This window comes from Scardinius erythrophthalmus (genome assembly GCF_964197995.2).
Source record: "Scardinius erythrophthalmus genome assembly, chromosome: 12".
In the NCBI taxonomy this organism is placed as follows: Eukaryota; Metazoa; Chordata; class Actinopteri; order Cypriniformes; family Leuciscidae; genus Scardinius; species Scardinius erythrophthalmus.
In genome coordinates this window covers 37,063,281-37,081,495 of record NC_138232.1, presented here as the reverse complement: position 1 = coordinate 37,081,495, position 18,215 = coordinate 37,063,281, and the positions used below count along the sequence as shown (strand labels likewise).

General features: G+C 38.4%; 2 protein-coding genes across 3 annotated transcripts; both read right to left on the bottom strand.

Annotated features, from left to right (window-relative positions):
* Nucleotides 1-835: 835 nt before the first annotated feature.
* ift56 (intraflagellar transport 56) lies at nucleotides 836-12,093 on the bottom strand. 2 transcript variants are annotated; one of them, XM_081380594.1, is made up of 18 exons: nucleotides 11,627-12,093; nucleotides 10,541-10,687; nucleotides 10,363-10,455; nucleotides 8,588-8,702; nucleotides 8,165-8,214; nucleotides 7,924-8,069; nucleotides 7,625-7,796; nucleotides 6,742-6,919; nucleotides 6,595-6,650; nucleotides 5,691-5,726; nucleotides 5,493-5,546; nucleotides 5,302-5,365; nucleotides 4,092-4,180; nucleotides 3,928-4,011; nucleotides 3,777-3,846; nucleotides 3,472-3,578; nucleotides 3,115-3,248; nucleotides 836-1,305 (listed from the first exon to the last, which is right to left on the bottom strand). In XM_081380594.1, exons 1-18 carry the CDS (start codon nucleotides 11,627-11,629, stop codon nucleotides 1,194-1,196), a joined length of 1,710 nt encoding a protein of 569 aa, XP_081236720.1. In that variant the 5' UTR covers nucleotides 11,630-12,093; the 3' UTR covers nucleotides 836-1,193. The 2 variants fall into 2 exon arrangements, with proteins under 2 accessions (XP_081236720.1, XP_081236721.1); XM_081380595.1 differs by lacking the exon at nucleotides 5,691-5,726.
* A 2,017-nt stretch (nucleotides 12,094-14,110) lies between these two features.
* Nucleotides 14,111-18,187, bottom strand: rpsa (ribosomal protein SA). The gene is made up of 8 exons (XM_081380348.1): nucleotides 18,053-18,187; nucleotides 17,273-17,444; nucleotides 16,192-16,310; nucleotides 15,651-15,896; nucleotides 15,247-15,375; nucleotides 14,569-14,737; nucleotides 14,374-14,409; nucleotides 14,111-14,260 (listed from the first exon to the last, which is right to left on the bottom strand). The coding sequence occupies exons 2-8, from the start codon at nucleotides 17,403-17,405 to the stop codon at nucleotides 14,166-14,168; spliced, it is 927 nt and encodes a 308-aa protein (XP_081236474.1). The 5' UTR covers nucleotides 17,406-17,444; nucleotides 18,053-18,187; the 3' UTR covers nucleotides 14,111-14,165.
* Nucleotides 18,188-18,215: the final 28 nt, after the last annotated feature.

Sequence of the window (18,215 nt, the reverse complement as noted above, 5' to 3'; positions counted from 1 at the left end):
ACGGACACCGGAAACGGTGTGCACGACGGAGAGGTCGTGGTGGCCAATCAGAGGACGCCGACGGCAGCGGCTCGTCCAATCAGAAGCGGGTCTACAGGCAACAGACGCTCTAATGAGCAATTAGAGATTTTACAGTGGACAAAAAAAGGATTCCCCTTGAAATTGACCTAATATAGATATAATAGAAGAAAGTGTTTTTCAATGGCTTGTGGTTCACGATAATTCATAAGTGCGCGTATTATATGTTAAGAGATTCTGTTGTTTTGGATTTAAGATTTAAATAGTTCAGAAGTCTTTAAACATAATACAAGGGTTACACTTTACATTAAGGTCCCATTAGCTAACGTTTATTCATTCAATAATATTAACTAACAATAGACAATACATTTATTACAGTATTTATTCATCATGTTAGTTAATACAATTCAGCTGTTCATTGTTAGTTTATGCTTAGCTGAGGACCATTACATCATTTTAATTAATAATATTAAGATTTAACTTTTGACGCTTTTATTAATTTATTAGTAATGTTAAACTAAGATTAATAACTGCTTTAAAAATTTAACTAATTTTATTATAAAGTGTTAACAATATATTTATTGATGCTATAAGAACATTTTAATTCACCTTTTCTTTGAGGTTGTCACATTCTGCTTTTAATAGATTTAATCGCATTAATAATTGATGTCACTTGTTCCAAAAGTATAAAAATATCATGCCCAAGCTATACTATTCACAGATGAATCTTCATAGCGCTCTATATAACTCTATAAAACCTATAATACACTAACAGACATTTAGTGTTCTCAGACAAAACAAATAAAGGCTTATGTTGCCTTTGAAAGTATGAAAAGATATTAACTTTATTTGTTGCTTTGTTGTCCATCTCACAGAAAACATTAACTGACAAGGATACATTGTAAATATAGTTTTCTCTTTGTGACAACTGACTAAATAAATTCACTAAATAAATGTTATAGTGAGGCCGCAGTTATTGTAGCCTTGTAAGAACATGAGATGTTTTTTCCTTCTAAGATGCATCTGAGATGTTGTGCTAATCACATCTTTTGTTGACAGACAAACAAGCAGACATAAGGATACAATACAAAAAATATATATTTTTAATAACATTTACCAAAAAATGAATTTCCAAGACCAAGTACTGGTGTGTGTTGGCTCATTTGTAAAGGCAATCATAGAGCCACTCTGTTGTCTTTGGCCCATTTCTTCATGATGCGGATGATGTACTCAACCTGTGGGTTGCCAGTGCTTCTCAACATCGGCAAAACCTCCTTCAGTGTCTCTCTGAAAAAAGAAAAGAAAAACATAAACATAGAATAATACATGACCAGAGTTCACAAACTCAGTCTCAGTCAGTTAATGGTGGTGCAAAACTTGGTTGAGCTACAGCTGTCAATTTTAACGCAAATATTGAAATAATATTAACTCGAATATAAAGTTTAACTCGAAATTATCAATATCCTACAATCTAGTAGTACATTTCTTCTGTCATCTGATTGAGAGCAAAAAAAAATTGCAAGTAAAAGGCCTTTTAGTATAATTCTAAAAAACTCCCCCCTTCAGGTTGTGGAGCACATGTGTTTGCTGTGAATATTTTTACAGATTTTTATAAAGTAAGAATAACTTTTTATTTTAAGATGAACATTTACTGGGCTGAAGGAATTTAGGTTTACTTGAAAAAAAAAATTAAAAAAATCTTAAAATGTGAGTGAGTATCCAGTTTGATACATCAGGCTTTTGAGGAACGTTTATTTGTTCATCTCTTAATCATCATTGTATTGAATTGCATTGTATGTTTATTTCCCATAATAAAAACAACAGAGCTTTGATTATAAAACTATGCATTTAAATATTATCTTAAGACATATTATTGAGAAATATAGTAATAACTCATACTTGTATGCATTTTATGTACGTATGTAGTCTGCTCTAGTTTTATAAAGTAAATCTCATTGATTTATATTAAACTATCAGCATTTCATCTTACTTTTTGGCCATATAAATATCAACAACTGCACCTCATTGCATATTTTTGCTCAGTTTGGACCTCTGAATAAAAGTTTTTTTTTTCTCCTCAAGTATGAACTCTATATTCTCCTATATGATATGAGCAATAAAACCCTACTGTTTCAATAAACATATTTTCAATAAACATTTTTTTATATATTTTATCTAAAGGTTCAATAAACAGTTCCATTTAAAAAAAAATTACTATTATTTCATACATCAGGCTTTACAGGGTTAAGTAAATTACTAAGAGAGTTTAGTTGAATAATGTGAACCCAATAATAATGGCTTTAAAGGAGAACTCCGGTCAATTTTAACATTAAGCTAATTTTTTTGTACATTTGGAGTGCTGTCAATACAGAGAACAACGACAAAAATCGGTGTTGCCTACACCGTGTTATCCTCTTTTTAAAATTTGCACCCTGTTGACTTCAATGGGGCAAGTTTTAAACCTGCTTTTAGCCTCTTAACATCCTTGATGTGTCATTACAAGTGCACAGGTCATGTGAGTGATTCCTTCTGAGTGATCACAGGTGAATCTGACTGCAGTAGATGTGAAAGATATTAATAAAAATGATGTTATTTCAGCAAGCGCACATACCTGTATTTTCTTCCTGTTTTCGGTCGAAGTCCATAGTAATCGATTGCCGAGTTCACATGCATTGGTTTAGTACCTATGATCACGCGCGTGAACTCGACAATCGATTACTATGGACTTCGACCGAAAACAGGATGTAAATACAGGTATTTGCGCTGGCTGAATTAACATCATTTTTATTCATATCTTTCACATCTACTGCAGTCAGATTCACTCGTGTTCACTCAGAAGGAATCACTCACATTTTCTGTGCACTTGTAATGACACATCAAGGATGTTAAGAGGCTAAAAGCAGGTTTAGTACTTGCCCCATTGAAGTCAACAGGGTTCAAATTTTAAAAAGAGGATAACACGGTGTAGGCAACACCGATTTTTGTCGTTGTTCTCTGTATTGACAGCACTCCAAATGTACAAAAAAATGAGCTCAATGTTAAAATTGACCGGAGTTCTCCTTTAACTCATTGCTCGGGTATGGCATCGGTTCATACCTGGACTCTCGGCCTGCCAGTATGAGCTGGAAGATCCCAACACACGCTCCACGCTTCCCTTCCCAGTACTCAGGGTTTTGATCCAGTCTCTCTAGAGCATCAAACGCTTTAGCTGCATAGTAGAACTGCCCCATCTGAAAAGAGCTCATAGAAATAATCTAATGAAACTTCAGAAGAAAACCTTTTCGGGGACAAAAGCAGAATCAGGGATGCAGAAATAACAGCATAAACTTCTGAAGTTTGTGAACTTCATAAACTCCTCAAGAACATGGCATTTTTCTTAGCAACCAAGTATGAAAGTAATATGTTCGTGACACAATTAAGCGGATATATAAATGAGAATGTGTTTACAGTCACCTTGTAGCAGTCGTTTGCGATGAGCTGCAGGAGGCTGAAAGGGTCAGATGAGGTTTCCAGCCTCAGATAAAGCTCCCAAGCCTGTCGAGCTTTCTGATTCATGATGTCTACAACAGAGGGGGAGGATGACATCAGAGAGTGAGTGGTCTGATGTGTCTACAGAAATGATTCATCAAAAAGATTTGCGTTTCCAAAAACTACCTGAGCCATTCATCTTCTTTACAAGCAAAGCAGAATTTTACTAAAGCAGAATAGAAAATCAGCTGGCCACAGATCAAAACTTTTGAACACATACAAGAACCTACAGCAGCGAGCCAACCAGCTGAGGTAAACGTAATCATTCTTGATCTTCTCAGTCTGGATGAGCAGGAACACCTGTTCACATTAAATTCAGATTCAGTCAGACTTGCACTTGGTTCCTAAATCATGTTAACTGAACCCCGGGGTGTTCTGTACCTCCTCAGCCTCCCTGTAGTTTCCCAGGGCAGCCTTGGCCTGGGCGTAGTTAAAGCTGAATGTGTCGTCGTTGTAGAAGTAACTCTGCCGGGAAACCAGACGAATATTTGAGGATGATGCGTTTATGTTTCTGCTCTCAATTCAAACCCCGATAAGTGAATTACCTTGACTGAGTTGAGATATATTAGCACATCTTCAAACTGTTTCAGCAGGAAGAAACAAGAGGCCATGCACTGCCTGCCCGGTATTGTGTCTTATAAAACAAAAAAGACAACAGAAAATATATCTTTAATTGCGTTTTACACGTCCAAGGCAAAATAAACTGCATCCTCTAATGTACAAAATCTACATTTTAATTGTGTTCGATATAGCATTTGGTGAGTAAAAATGCATTTGGTGAGTAAATAAAGTTATTTGCCAGTTGGCCTGCAATCAATCAATCAATCAATCCATCCATTCATCCATCCATCCATCTGTTTTAGCATGAGGATATAGGGGAAAACTTACTCAAGAATAAAAGAATAAAAGTTTAAATACAATCTCGCTTTACTCGACACATTCACACTGTTGTTTTAATGGAATCCATTCGATATGACTATACAATAATAATAATAATAGTAATAATGTTGTTAAAATATATTTATAATTTATATTATATTATATTATAAGAATTAATTACTTTCTCTGCTTTCAAACGTTAAACCACAGAGCTTTTATTTAGGTGGAAAACCAAAATAAAAGGGGAGACCTCGAAGCTTTGAAGTGTTTCTTTGTTGATCACTGATGTTATAAATGATTCTCATTACAAATTTGGGAAGATAGTTGACGCGTTGCGTTTTCAAATGCACGTTATAATAGACCCAAACTCAAGAGTGCTTGCAGAGATGGAGTTTGTGAGGAGCTGAACCGGGGTGCGTTTCCCGAAAGCATCGTTGGCCAACTATGGTCGCAAGTTCATCGCAATGTCCATTGAACTCTATTGGTAACGACGGAACTTGTGACCATAGTTGGCCAACGATGCTTTCGGGAAACGCACCCCAGGTCCGCTCCGAGACACTGAAAACAGAGACACGCGATTCATGCACTCATCTGATCAACATGAAATCACGCAAATGACCTATTTTGGCTTTTTTTCATGGTTTACAGCGGTTTAATGAAAATATAATATTAGAAAATAATATTTTATTTTGACCATTTTACGCACATTTAGTTCTAAAGCAGAAAGGTCTTATTGAAAGCCACCTTTTCAGTGTAGGTTCAGGCATAGTTTGAGCCAAGAAAACAAACTCTGTCACTGACTCCCTTCCATACAGCACAGGGGCCCGGCTGCTGAACCAGCGCTAATACTGTTATTGTTAGCCTAAACAATGTTACCGCATTCACTGGCTGAGCCTCCAACCAGCTGGAAAAACTGCTGGGCAATTTTTAAATGGTCCCTCTGTAAAAATACACAAACATATAACGAGATTAGAGAACACAGATTTGGGAAACATGCACAAAAGCTTTGCTGAGAAATGGAGTTTGAGAGGAAATACTGTTAACTGATATAAATAAACCTCACGAACCGATCCAATTTCTTGTCCCAAAGCAGCATTCACCACCCCCTTTAGAATATATTCCTGTGAATCACACCAGAGAATGAAATGTTACTATGTCACTAATGTCACTAGACCCACAATGTATTTTAAAGTTCATTAAACCCTAAAATACATTTTAAAGGGATAGTTCACCCAAAAATGTAAATTCAGTCATCATTTACTCACCCTCATGTCGTTCCAAAGCCGTAAGACTTCGTTCATCTTTGGAACACAAATGAAGATCTTTTTAATGAAATCTGAGAGCTTTCTGTCCCTACATTGACAGTCTACACAACTACCACTTTGACACTTCAAAAAGTTCATAAAGAGATTGTAAAACGAATCCATGAGTGATTTAGTCAACATTTTCTGAAGAGACTCAGTCACTTTATTTGATGAACAGATTGAATTTAGGCTTTTATTCACATATAAACATTGATCAACTCACACATCAGTTGTGGTAAACAGAAGCTCAAGCGTGTTCGCTTGACGTGCGAGAACCAATGAGGTTCATTCTCATGTCACGCAGCGCGTTTGAGCTTCAGCAAGAGTTTGTTCTCGCGTGTCAAGCAGGTTTGGTTGAGCTTCTGTTTATGTTCGCTGATCAATGTTTATATGTGAATAAAAGCCTAAATTCAATTTGTTCATTATATAAAGCGATCATGTCTCTTTAGAAAATTCTGCTCGATTCATATGAAGTCGTTTTACGATCTCTTTACGAAGATAAACGAAAGTCTTACAGGCTTGGAATGACATGAGGGTGAACTTTAACATATGTACAGGTTGCACATCAATGAAAACAACAATAGCACTCATACGTCTGATTTCACAATTTATGTTTAATATTAAGGGGAACGATTTTTCATTTTTCGGAACCATTTCTTTCTTCCAGTTTAAAAAGCATAGTTGCACCAAATGTGAGGTACACATTTATTTGGAGTGGTGATTGGCTGCCGTGGATGGAGAGTACGTGTCAACATCATCAGTTTCAGAGCTTTTCTCTGCATTATTCATGATCATTCACTATTTTAATCCAATCACTGTGCTGTATTATGTATGAGAGAAACAAGAATTAGTGTGGCCTAAATACCTGGGGTGTGGTGGGCTCAAGATCTTTGATGAGTTTGTAGGCCTCCTGAATGTCATCTAAAAGTCAGATGACAAAGTTATTAACTAACCTGATTAACCAGTCTCGCTGTATCTGCTAAAGACAAAAGGCCACACCTGATCAACACACCTTGCCTGAGATAATAGATGACCAGGTTGAGTCTGGCTTCTGATATGACATCAATCAGAGGAGGCAAAACCTGCAAGGCCCCCTCACCCCCGCGAAACACCACCAGATTGTGCTGGATGAGCTCTTTAGCGAACTGAAACGAGCTGGAGGAGATATCTATAAGGTTCTTCAGCTCAGTCTAAAGAGTCAAGAAGGAGGAAAACGAGAAATACAGTTTAAAACCACTTTCTTAATAAATGTTATTGTGAACAAATGATCAGTTCATGTTTCCTCTAAAATGACTTGACCTGGCTGAAACCAGTCTAACATTGTTTCCGCATAACATTACTACATTTCATCTCACATTTCTTAATCCAATCAAATCACGAATGGATAAAATAAAGTGTTACATTTTTTCTACTGAATATTTAAAGGTTTAAAGGCAGAACGATTTTTTTATATTCAGCAAGGATGCATTAAATTGATCAAAAGTTTTTTACATTTTTTAATAAATTATACTCTTTTGAACTTTCTATTCAACAAAGAATCCTGAAAAAAAGTATTGTTTTTGACAAATCAGCATATTAGAATGATTTCTGAAGGATCATGTGACTCTGAAGACTGGAGTAATGATGCTGAAGATTCATCACAGGAATAAATTATATTTTATATATTCAATTAGAAAACATTTAGTTGATCAAATTAATGCAGCCTTGATGAGCATTAGAACCCTCTTTTAAAAATCGTACTGACCCCAAACCTATGAATGGTAGTGTATGTCACATTACCGAATGTAAATGCATCGTAAATTAATGCGGTCTTAAAGTTCATAATCATCAAAGTAACTTTGGCCTTGACTACACAACCTAATTGGTGTATTTGTATACATATTCGTTTAGCTGACCTCAGCAGCTTTGCCATTGTAGAGTCTGAAGTGGTTGCAGGCTTTGAGGTTGAGGGCGATAGTAGAGTCAGGAATGCTCTGCAGATACACGGCCAACACCTCCTGAGACACGTCGTAATAATCCAGTTTATAGTAACACAGAGCCACATACACATTCAGGGCAAGAAAGTCTCTGTAGAATTGAGAGAGATGAGTCATTAGTCAATGTAAAGTTTCTTTTTTGTTGCATAAATGCATTTTGTTGTTTCTCAGAGATGCCTGATCATATGCTGATGTGATGACGACGTGTTGTGAAGCACCTGTTCTGCAGTAAGATGCGTTTGTAGATGTCAATGGCCTCCTGGTAATGAGAGCGCATGTAGTGAATGGAAGCCAAGCTCAGTTGATCCTCTGTCACGTCCTCCAGGTTCTGATGGAAACCCATCAGCTTCTTTTCATCATTGAACTTCAGAGAGCCGAACAAAGCAGATAATGCCATTATCTTCAATGCGCTACCATAATAATGTCACGTAGGGGATGAAATATTATGGAAAAACTGACCTTATGAGCTAAATGAAAGAGTAGACGATTCTGAAGCTGAGATTTTGGCCCTGAAAAAGACAGCATGATGAGCTACAAAAAAATCTATTTCTAATAAATGCAGTTCTTCCTATTCATGGAAGAATCCTGAAAATGAAAATATACCATGGTTTCCACTTTCCACAAAATTGATCATTATAATAAATGTTTCTTGAGCAGCTAATCATCATATCAGAATGAGTTCTGAAAGATCACGTGACACTGAAAACTGGAGTAATGATGCTGAAAATTCAGCTTTACCATCATAAGAATAGCCTATTATTTTAAAATATATTAAAACAGAAAGCAGTCATTTTAAATTATAATATTTCCCAAAATTATCATACGAGATTTCTTTCAAAAACCTTTACAAATTTGATTAAACCTTTGGTTTTGAAGACAAACCTTTTAGTGCTGCCTCCTCCGCCTCTGAATAAAGCCCCAGGAAAAAGAGCGCACAGCCCAGAAATACCCAAACATCCTCTGGACACTCCGGCCTCAAAGTAAGTGCCTTGTACTCCTGAATAAATGTAACAAGTCAGAATATTTCATGTTTATACACTCACCTAAAGGATTATTAGGACCACCATACTAATACTGTGTTTGACCCCCTTTCGCCTTTAGAACTGCCTTAATTCTACGTGGCATTGATTCAACAAGGTGCTGAAAGCATTCTTTAGAAACGTTGGCCCATATTGATAGGACAGCATCTTGCAGTTGATGGAGATTTGTGGGATGCACATCCAGGGCACGAAGCTCCCGTTCCACCACATCCCAAAGATGCTCTATTGGGTTGAGATCTGGTGACTGTGGGGGCCATTTTAGTACAGTGAACTCATTGTCATGTTCAAGAAACCAATTTGAAATGATTCGAGCTTTGTGACATTATCACTGCTGGAAGTAGCCATCAGAGGATGGGTACATGGTGGTCATAAAGGGATGGACATGGTCAGAAACAATGCTCAGGTAGGCCGTGGCTTTTAAACGATGCCCAATTGGCACTAAGGGGCCTAAAGTGTGCCAAGAAAACATCCCCCACACCATTACACCACCACCACCAGCCTGCACAGTGGTAACAAGGCATGATGGATCCATGTTCTCATTCCGTTTACGCCAAATTCTGACTCTACCATCTGAATGTCTCAACAGAAATCGAGACTCATCATACCAGGCAACATTTTTCCAGTCTTCAACTGTCCAATTTTGGTGAGCTTGTGCAAATTGTAGCCTCTTTTTCCTATTTGTAGTGGAGATGAGTGGTACCGGGTGGGGTCTTCTGCTGTTGTAGCCCATCCGCCTCAAGGTTGTGCGTGTTGTGTAACGAGTGGTTATTTCAGTCAAAGTTGCTCTTCTATCAGTTTGAATCAGTCGGCCCATTCTCCTCTGACCTCTAGCATCAACAAGGCATTTTCGCCCACAGGACTGCCGCATACTGGATGTTTTTCCATTTTCACACCATTCTCTGAAACCCTAGAAATGGTTGTGCGTGAAAAGCCCAGTAACTGAGCAGATTGTGAAATACTCAGACCGGCCCGTCTGGCACCAACAACCATGCCACGCTCAAAATTGCTTAAATCACCTTTCTTTCCCATTCTGACATTCAGTTTAGAGTTCAGGAGATTGTCTTGACCAGGACCACACCCCTAAATGCATTGAAGCCACTGCCATGTGATTGGTTGATTAGATAATTGCATTAATGAGAAATTGAACAGGTGTTCCTAATAATCCTTTAGGTGAGTGTATACAACCAATTTACATCAGCCATAATGTCACTCTAAAGCCCCTTTCACACAGAGCGTTGATCCCAGAAAATTGCCATAGAATTGCTATAGTGCCTTCTGTGTGAACGCAAACGTCCCGAGATTGATCCCGGGATGGGCACCTAATAACATTGCTGGGATCAGTACTGGAACACACCCTGTGTGAACAATTGCATGACCGATGCCGGAAGTCTTTGTAATGTCATGTAATGTCACGTGTCTTTACTGGATGTGTGTGAACGCATGCACAGATTCAAGAAAATCACTGGCAGTGTGAATGAACCAAAACTCAAACAATCCCAGGAAACATTATCAGTGTTTTTTCCCGGAATCTCTGTGTGAAAGGGGCTTAAGGTGATTCATCCCCCAACCCAGCATAACAGACTGGAGCCAACATCCTGCAGAATCTCTTTCTCTAACCTCCATTGCTCTCTGGTGGTCCCCCAAATGAAAGGCACAGAATCCGATCCAAAGGTCTGCATGCTCCACTGACTCTCCGCCATTACGCTGGAACTGATATTACAAGAGAGTTTAAAGAGTACGAAAGTTCATAAGATCATATAAATGTCACGGAGGTCTCATGTGGTTGTTTGTGTACCTCTAATAGAGTCAGAGCTCCCAGGTAGTCTCTTTGGTTTAGATAATCCTCAAGTCTTGGAATCTTTTTCGTTTTATTTTTCTTTTTCTTCTCATTAGAACTGGCGGACGCCTCTCCACCCACTGCTGGTTTCATCCGTGATAAGAGCTTCAGAACAGAAACAAGAGTTTGGTGCTATTAGGATGTACTACAGTTCACCTAAATTTTCTTATATCACTATAAGTAGGTACATAAACATAACTTACTCCAGTTTGTAATCATTCATGTACATATTTATCCACTCATTTAGAACAATAACCTGAGCAAATCTACTTATTTCTGAAGCGATATGTGCATATTTTGTGCAAGTTTATTCATTGGCTACTTTACATAACATTTGCACAATCCTTTGCACCTTAGTCATGCATTACAGCTTATCTTTGCACAAAGTGATTATTTTATAAGTAATTTATTGCATTTATTATAGATAGTTCAAGCACTATTACTCTATACACTACAAATTCAAAATGTAGTGAGGAAAGTTTTTGTTTTTGAAAGAAATCTCTTATGCTCACACAGGCTGCATTTATAACTGTGAACTAATATTACAGTTATTTAAATAACTGTTGTCTATTTTAATGTATTTTACAATATAAGAATAACTTTGTAAATCTAATTAAACTCCAGTCTTCAATCATTCTAATGCTGCTAAAATAAAAATGTATAATTATTATCAATGTTGAAAACTTTTTGTGTGGAAACCGTGACACATTTTTTCAGGATTCTTTGATGAATACAAAGTTTAATATTTGAAATAGGAATTTCGTAAAAGGAATTTAGTTTAGTTATTATAATAATTAAAACATGGAAATAAATGCATCTAATAATATATAGTTCAAAAGGTAATAAGACACCAGCAAAATAAATATTTAACAATAAGAATTTTTTTAAAGTGACATTAAAGATGAGCACATTTTCTTGAATTCATATATATGACGGCTACCGTTACACTAAAAAACACGATTACGCTTGCTTGCTTGGTGCAATTTATTGATGATTTTAATAACAAACCAAATCCAGCAGAGTGTTATGTTGGTTGATACTCACCATGGTGATTATGATTCTGTCCCTAAAAACAGCACTGAAACTAACAAATCATTTTACAATCACTCTGACCACCATAAAGCCGAGCAAATGAATCACACGCAATACAAACAACGCTGATTTAATTTAGATCCGTTAATCCAGGAACAGTATTTCTGTAGATGAGGTGAACTAGCCAGTTAGCCTGCTAGCTAGCAAACTTGCTAAGCGACTGTGTTTAAGTGTGCACACAAGATGTTAAGCAGATCTTCGTTCGCGTTTGAACAACACACCCGATCCTACCTCCTGAACTAAATAAAATGATATACTATAGCACAAAGCAGGAATACATTTGCTCGTGGAGTTGTGAGCTAATCTCTACTGTCGTGTTTGGCGGCGCGGCTTCACGCTGTTGCTACGCAACCCACTCTTCACTAGATCAATGGCAGAAGACCACCGTGTGATATGATTCTTTCTCAGAGCTTTGCCGTGTGTTTTTAATCGAAAGATGTTTAAAATATATCACAGAGATGCCGAAGAAATAATATAAAAGTTTGTCAACCGGAAATACAAATTATTTAAAAATATTATATGTAGTAACTAGTAACGTTAAACAAAGAATGGTTGTCACTAATGAACTGTGAAAGCCCCAGTGGCCTAATGGATAAGGCACTGGCCTCCTAAGCCAGGGATTGTGGGTTCGAGTCCCATCTGGGGTGGAACGTTTTCGTTATAACTGAAATAATACGACCATTTGATTGATACATTTGATGTGTTCAAGACCTCCTGGGAAGTGTGAAAGTAACTTTGTTGCACTGACAGACTCTTAAGATGTCAGCATCATTGTTTTGTCTCAAGATGCACATTAGTAATTGTTTTATTTTTCTAAGGCATGCTAAGATACTTAAATGTCCTAATTTAACTAAGGCCTAATCCCATAGACTGTAAAAAATAATCCTGTCTTAAATGTAAACCCTGTCTGTGAAACTAGGCTTTAATGTGGATTGGTACTACCACTTGCAATTAAAACATAGCTTCACAACTTTACTTTATTCAATATATATTACATAATTATGGCAGCAGTATTATAAAGCTGCGAGAAATCATTTATATCAAAGGTCAAATCCATTTTTGTCCCACTGAAACACCAATGAAGTATTAACCCCATTATTAAGAGGTGTGAAATAAATACATCTCTTGAAGACATCTGGCCTCTGGGAATGTGGGAAAGGGATGGTTGTGCTTGGCAAAGGTTATATTAAAGATTATTTGGGCATTAGGGAAAGAGTTGATTATCAACTGGCAGGATTCCACGATTAAAGAGAAAGACGAGTGGAGTAAAACTTAATTGTGGGAAACAGGCAGAGGTGGACAGTAACAAAGTACATTTACTTGAGTACTGTTCTTAAGTACATTTTTTTTGAGTATCTGTACTTTACTTGAGTATTATTTTTTCTCCACTACATGTCTGCCAAGGTCCTTGAGTATGAAGTAGTAACGTCAGTCAGGGGATGATTCTGGTTGCATTGTGGTTGGAAATGAAAGTCGGGTTGACGTCAGAACCGCAGATTGCACTTTATTCAATCCCACTACTGGAACTGTGTTCTAGAGATAAATGTGATATTGATATGAGGGTAGGCAGGCAGGCATAGATTGAGGCATAAAATACTGTATTACATAGAACAATAACAAAACAATGCATTGACATTTATTTTTGATACTCAAGTACTTTTAAAAATGAGAACTTCTTGAGTAAAAATCAGTCTTTACAAATTTTATTTGTAACAGAGTAATATTCCACCAGTAGTATCTGTACTTTCACTCAAGTCAGTCGTGTACTTTGTCCACCTCTGGAAACAGGAGGGGTTAATCTTACAAGAACATTAGTTACAGTGTCATTGCCAAACACAACACCCTCCTGACCAGACACAAATTCACATTCTCAGATACATGGAACTCTGCCTCTTGACCTTCATTTGCAAGAAAGAATATTCTATGAGTTGCCAGTGGAAAATACCACATGAGGGGTGTTCATGTGCATTTTCCATGTCGGCTTTTGGAATTTACCATAGCACGTGAAGGCACCATAAGAGCTAAAAACGATATAAATACTGTTCGTTTTCTCACACAAACCGCTCGTTTCGTGTCTTAGGCCATCAATGTGTACTTACGATGGGGAATTGTTTTAATTTGGACTGTGCATGCTCTTTGAGGGGGTGACCATAGACCTGCATGATATGACTGTCAGACAAGAACGGTTTGACCTAAAAATATCAAAATTGAAACTACTGCGGAAAAAGACACCTACATCTTGGATGCCCTTGAGGTAAGCTAAAACATACCAAAATTTAATTTCAAAGTGAACTATCCCTTTAAAGCATGTCCATCTATATTTGTAAGGTCTGATTTTTATAATTACTGATGAAAAAGTGGACTTGGTAAAACACTATGCTTTTGAGTCCTAACTGCTTATTCAGAAATCAACAAAAGAAAACATATCAGAAGCAATATTTTAAACAATCAAATTTATTGATTTCCAAGCATCACACTAGGTTAACGCTTCTTAAGACCAGTCTGCAGTGGTGCCGCCCCAGTCTCCGGCCTGAGCGGTGGGGGCAGCAGACCAATCCTCAGTGGCAGGCTGAGCACTCCAGTCCTCTGTTGAAGAAAAAGAGCCATTCAAAGTTACCCCAGATGTTATAGACACCTTAATCTTTCGCATTGTGCAGTCTATGCTGTCAAATTGATCAAAAAAGGGAACCGTTGCTTACCTGCAAACACCTCAGCTGGTGCAGGTTTGGCAGGAGCTGAAGTCAAGAAAAGTTGATTATAGTTCAAAGTCATTTTTCATAGCATTATCATTTTATGTTCAGATCAAATATAATTAACTTGACACTTTTGTTCTCCTAAAAAAGTTCAATTAACAACTATAATATGTGGGGAAATTAATTTAAAAGGCAGCTTACCCTCTATGCCAGCTGGGAACTGCTGGATGGGCACAGATGGAACTGGAACACCTTCAGACCAGTCAGCAACCTCAGGCTGGTTGAAGTCGGGCACTGGAGCGGTCCACTCACCCTGGAACTCCTCCTTACCAACAGCCTTCTCAGCAGCCGCCTGCTCTTCCTTCTCAATCTAGAGGTGGAGCAAAATCAGTCACAATTAGCACATAGTAAACACGTTATAAAGTCACTTGAACTGATTCTGAATATTGGTTGGATGCATTTAAAATTTGCCATATCAGTTTCACAGGCTATTACATGGCAGACACAGATTCAACACGGGACTGGGCAATATGGCAAAAAAAATGATATCGATTTATCAGATTCACGAATTAGATTTTTTTATTTAACTAGTCAACTTAACTAGTTGTTCCAAGTGCACAACACAATCCTCAGTGTCCCTGTGCCAGAATATTTGGCGTTCAAATATTTTATTCGCAGGCTCAATTGCTGTGATCCATTTCAAATTTGAAACAGACATACAGCTTTGATTTTCTAGCAATTTTAGAGTTCACATTATTTTGTAAAATATATATTTTGTATTAAATAATGTTTAGTTCAGTACAATTAAATTTACAGTAAACTTCCATAACTTTACACTTTCAGCTGCAGAGTATACAAAATTCAGGGGCCACATCATACCTCTTCAGGATCTCTGTAGAAGTACAGATCAGGCATGACCTCCCATGGGTGCTCTCTGGAGATGGTGCCCCTCATCCTCAGCACCTCTCTGGCCAGCATCCACCACATCAGACCCACAGAGTGGGGACCCTAAAACACAAGACACTTAAAACTATAGCATATGCATTTGGCAGACGCCCCCCATCTAAAGTGAATTGCATTGCATTTGGGGTCCACTTTTTCCATCTCTTGCTGTGCTGGGAATTGAACCCTGAATGAAGTTCACAAAATCTATATGCATTTTGAAAACATGGGTTTGATTCCCCTGGTAATAGGCATGACCTTGGCGTTGCTAGCACCATTGCTCGGCTGTTTTGAGCTTCACACAGAACAAACAGATTAAGAGTGAGGTTTCTCATTCATACTTTGTTGTTGCATGGGATGGCAATGTCGACGTATCTCAGAGGGGAGTCTGTGTTGCAGAGGGCAATGGTTGGGATGTTGACGTAAGAGGCCTCAGTCAGCGGCTGGTGGTCAGCGCGAGGATCAGTCACGATCAGGAGGCGGGGCTCCCTGAAAGCAGCCTGAATCTGATTGGTGAAGGTTCCAGGAGTGAAACGACCAGCGAAGGTGGTCGAGCCAGTGGCAGAGGCAAACTTGAGCACAGCTCTCTGACAGGAAAGAGCAGTGACAATCAACATCACTAAAATCACCAAGAGTCGTGTTCACAAAACACATCCAGTAAAAACATTGTGGCTCAGGTCACTATCAAACCCCAGTCATAGGGCAAAGCCCTCATGGTGTTAGCGAAACCCCGGCCGAATCACTCTAGCACACTTCCGACACCCAAACACTGACAACAGTGCCAGGTTTTAACAGTGTGCCTGTCTAAAAGCTCTATTTTTAAACTTGGGATTTAAAGACAAATGCTGCTGACAATGTCTAGTCACTGAGTTTGCCAATTACCTGGCCAGTGTTTCTGGAGGAGATAACGCAGACATCAGCTGGATTTTCAATGGCAACAATAGCACGAGCAGCCAACAGCAGTTTCTCCCAGGTCTTTTTAAGGTTGATGATGTACACGCCTGCAGAAATGCAAAACTCTGATCAATTATAGCAAGGGTACCCAAATACCTGTTTACATCCTGTTTTCGGTTGAAGTCCAAAGTAATCGATTGCCGAGTTCATGCGAGTGATCATAGGTACTAAACCTATGCGCGTGAACTCGGCAATCGACTACTTTGGACTTCAACCGAAAACAGGATGTAAACAGGTATTTGCGCTGGCTTAAATAACATCATTTTTATACATATCTTTCACATCTACTGCAGTCAGATTCACTCGTGTTCACTCAGAAGGAATCACTCACATTTTCTGTGCACTTGTAATGACACATCAAGGATGTTAAGAGGCTAAAAGCAGGTTTAGTACTTGCCCCATTGAAGTCAACAGGGTGCAAATTTTAAAAATAGAATAACTCGGTGTAGGCAACACCGATTTTTGTCGTTGTCTGTATTGACAGCACTCCAAATGTACAAAAAAATGAGCTCAATGTTAAAATTGACCGGAGTTCTCCTTTAATATTTCCATATTTTAGCAACATTCACTGTTCTATGGTGTCCGTTACTGGTCCCATGGCGTTAAACCATTTCTTTTTTATGTCGATTGTTTTGTTTTTAACAAAATTAAGACAGAAGTATGACTAATACAGTTGTACTTTGATACCAATTTGGATGAATGTAGCTCTGGTCACTATCAAACCCCAGTCATAGGGCGCATCAGCCCTCATGGTGTTAGCGAAAACCCAGCTAAATCACTTTAGCACACATCCGACACCCAAACACCGACATCAGTGGCAGGCTTTAAAGGTGTGCGTGTTTACAGATTTAAACCAACCTTGCATCACGAGATGCTACACATGCTCATGCCAACTCAATGAGGAAACATGCAACTTATTCCAAAGATCTGCTTTAAGTTATAGCTAAAGATTGATAAAACACCTGCAAGGCGTTTCTAAGCCATATTCTAGACTTCTTGTGCTTTTTACCGTCACTCTTTCTCTTGTAGACGTAGTGCTCCATCTGGAAGTCCAGGTTGGTTCCTCCCAGATGGGTTCCTGCGGCCAGGAACTTCAGCACATCCTCCTCCTTCATTTGAAGGACATCCAGACCTCCGGACATCGTGACCACTTTCCCTGCGTAACGAGTTTAGTGGGAGAGCTGGAAGGAAATACAGGAAAAAACGATTTAGTCGAGAAGTTATTGGTAAGTATTTCAAACGTGAATTGGGATGAATGTAGCTCTGGCCACTATCAAACCCCAGTCATAGGGCGCATCAGCCCTCATGGTGTTAGCGAAAACCCAGCTTGATCACTCTAGCACACTTCCGACACCCAAACACCGACATCAGTGCCAGGCTTTAACTGTGTGCGTGATGTTGGCAGCTTGAAGACCGATCGTGCATTATCATTAGAAGCACGTGAGATGATACACATACACTCGCCAACTCGATTAAATGTGGACCATAACCTAACAATGAACTCAAATAGAAAATAAAAACTATGTAGAGACTGAATGTTAATCAAATTACTCGAGTGTTAATTTCTCACGATTGACCACTGCGCGCGCTATACTGACTGTAGCCGTACACGCGCTTCCTTGCGCGAGAACACACGCCGCGGTTAAGGCCTATATATTTTAAGGGAAGTAGCGCAAACTTCACATTTAACGTGACAACTGATGAACATTGACAATTATTAGCTTTATTTTTAAAAAGTCTGACTCAAATAGACGTTTAAAACTCGTCAAAATTATATTTTTTTGCTCACCACGAGACAACGCCGTATGGAGTTCTGCACCTCACGGCGAAAAGAGGGCGGGATGAGGAAATGACGTAGTATATATACTCGAGTGGCCACCAATCATATTAGGGAGGTTTCTTGCTCTCTGCATTTCTCCTGTCTAACCGAGACATCAACACACAACCCCCTA

Coding starts and splice junctions, on each gene's coding strand:
- ift56 (XM_081380594.1), bottom strand. Junction 7,797..7,923: donor CGCATCTTACTGCAGAACAG/GTGCTTCACAAC, acceptor TCAATTCTACAG/AGACTTTCTTGCCCTGAATG. Junction 3,847..3,927: donor ACTACAGGGAGGCTGAGGAG/GTACAGAACACC, acceptor TAATGTGAACAG/GTGTTCCTGCTCATCCAGAC.
- rpsa (XM_081380348.1), bottom strand. CDS start 17,405: ATGTCCGGAGGTCTGGATGTCCTTCAAATGAAGGAGGAGGATGTGCTG. Junction 16,311..17,272: donor CTACAAGAGAAAGAGTGACG/GTAAAAAGCACA, acceptor GCATTTCTGCAG/GCGTGTACATCATCAACCTT. Junction 14,261..14,373: donor ACCAGCTGAGGTGTTTGCAG/GTAAGCAACGGT, acceptor TTTCTTCAACAG/AGGACTGGAGTGCTCAGCCT.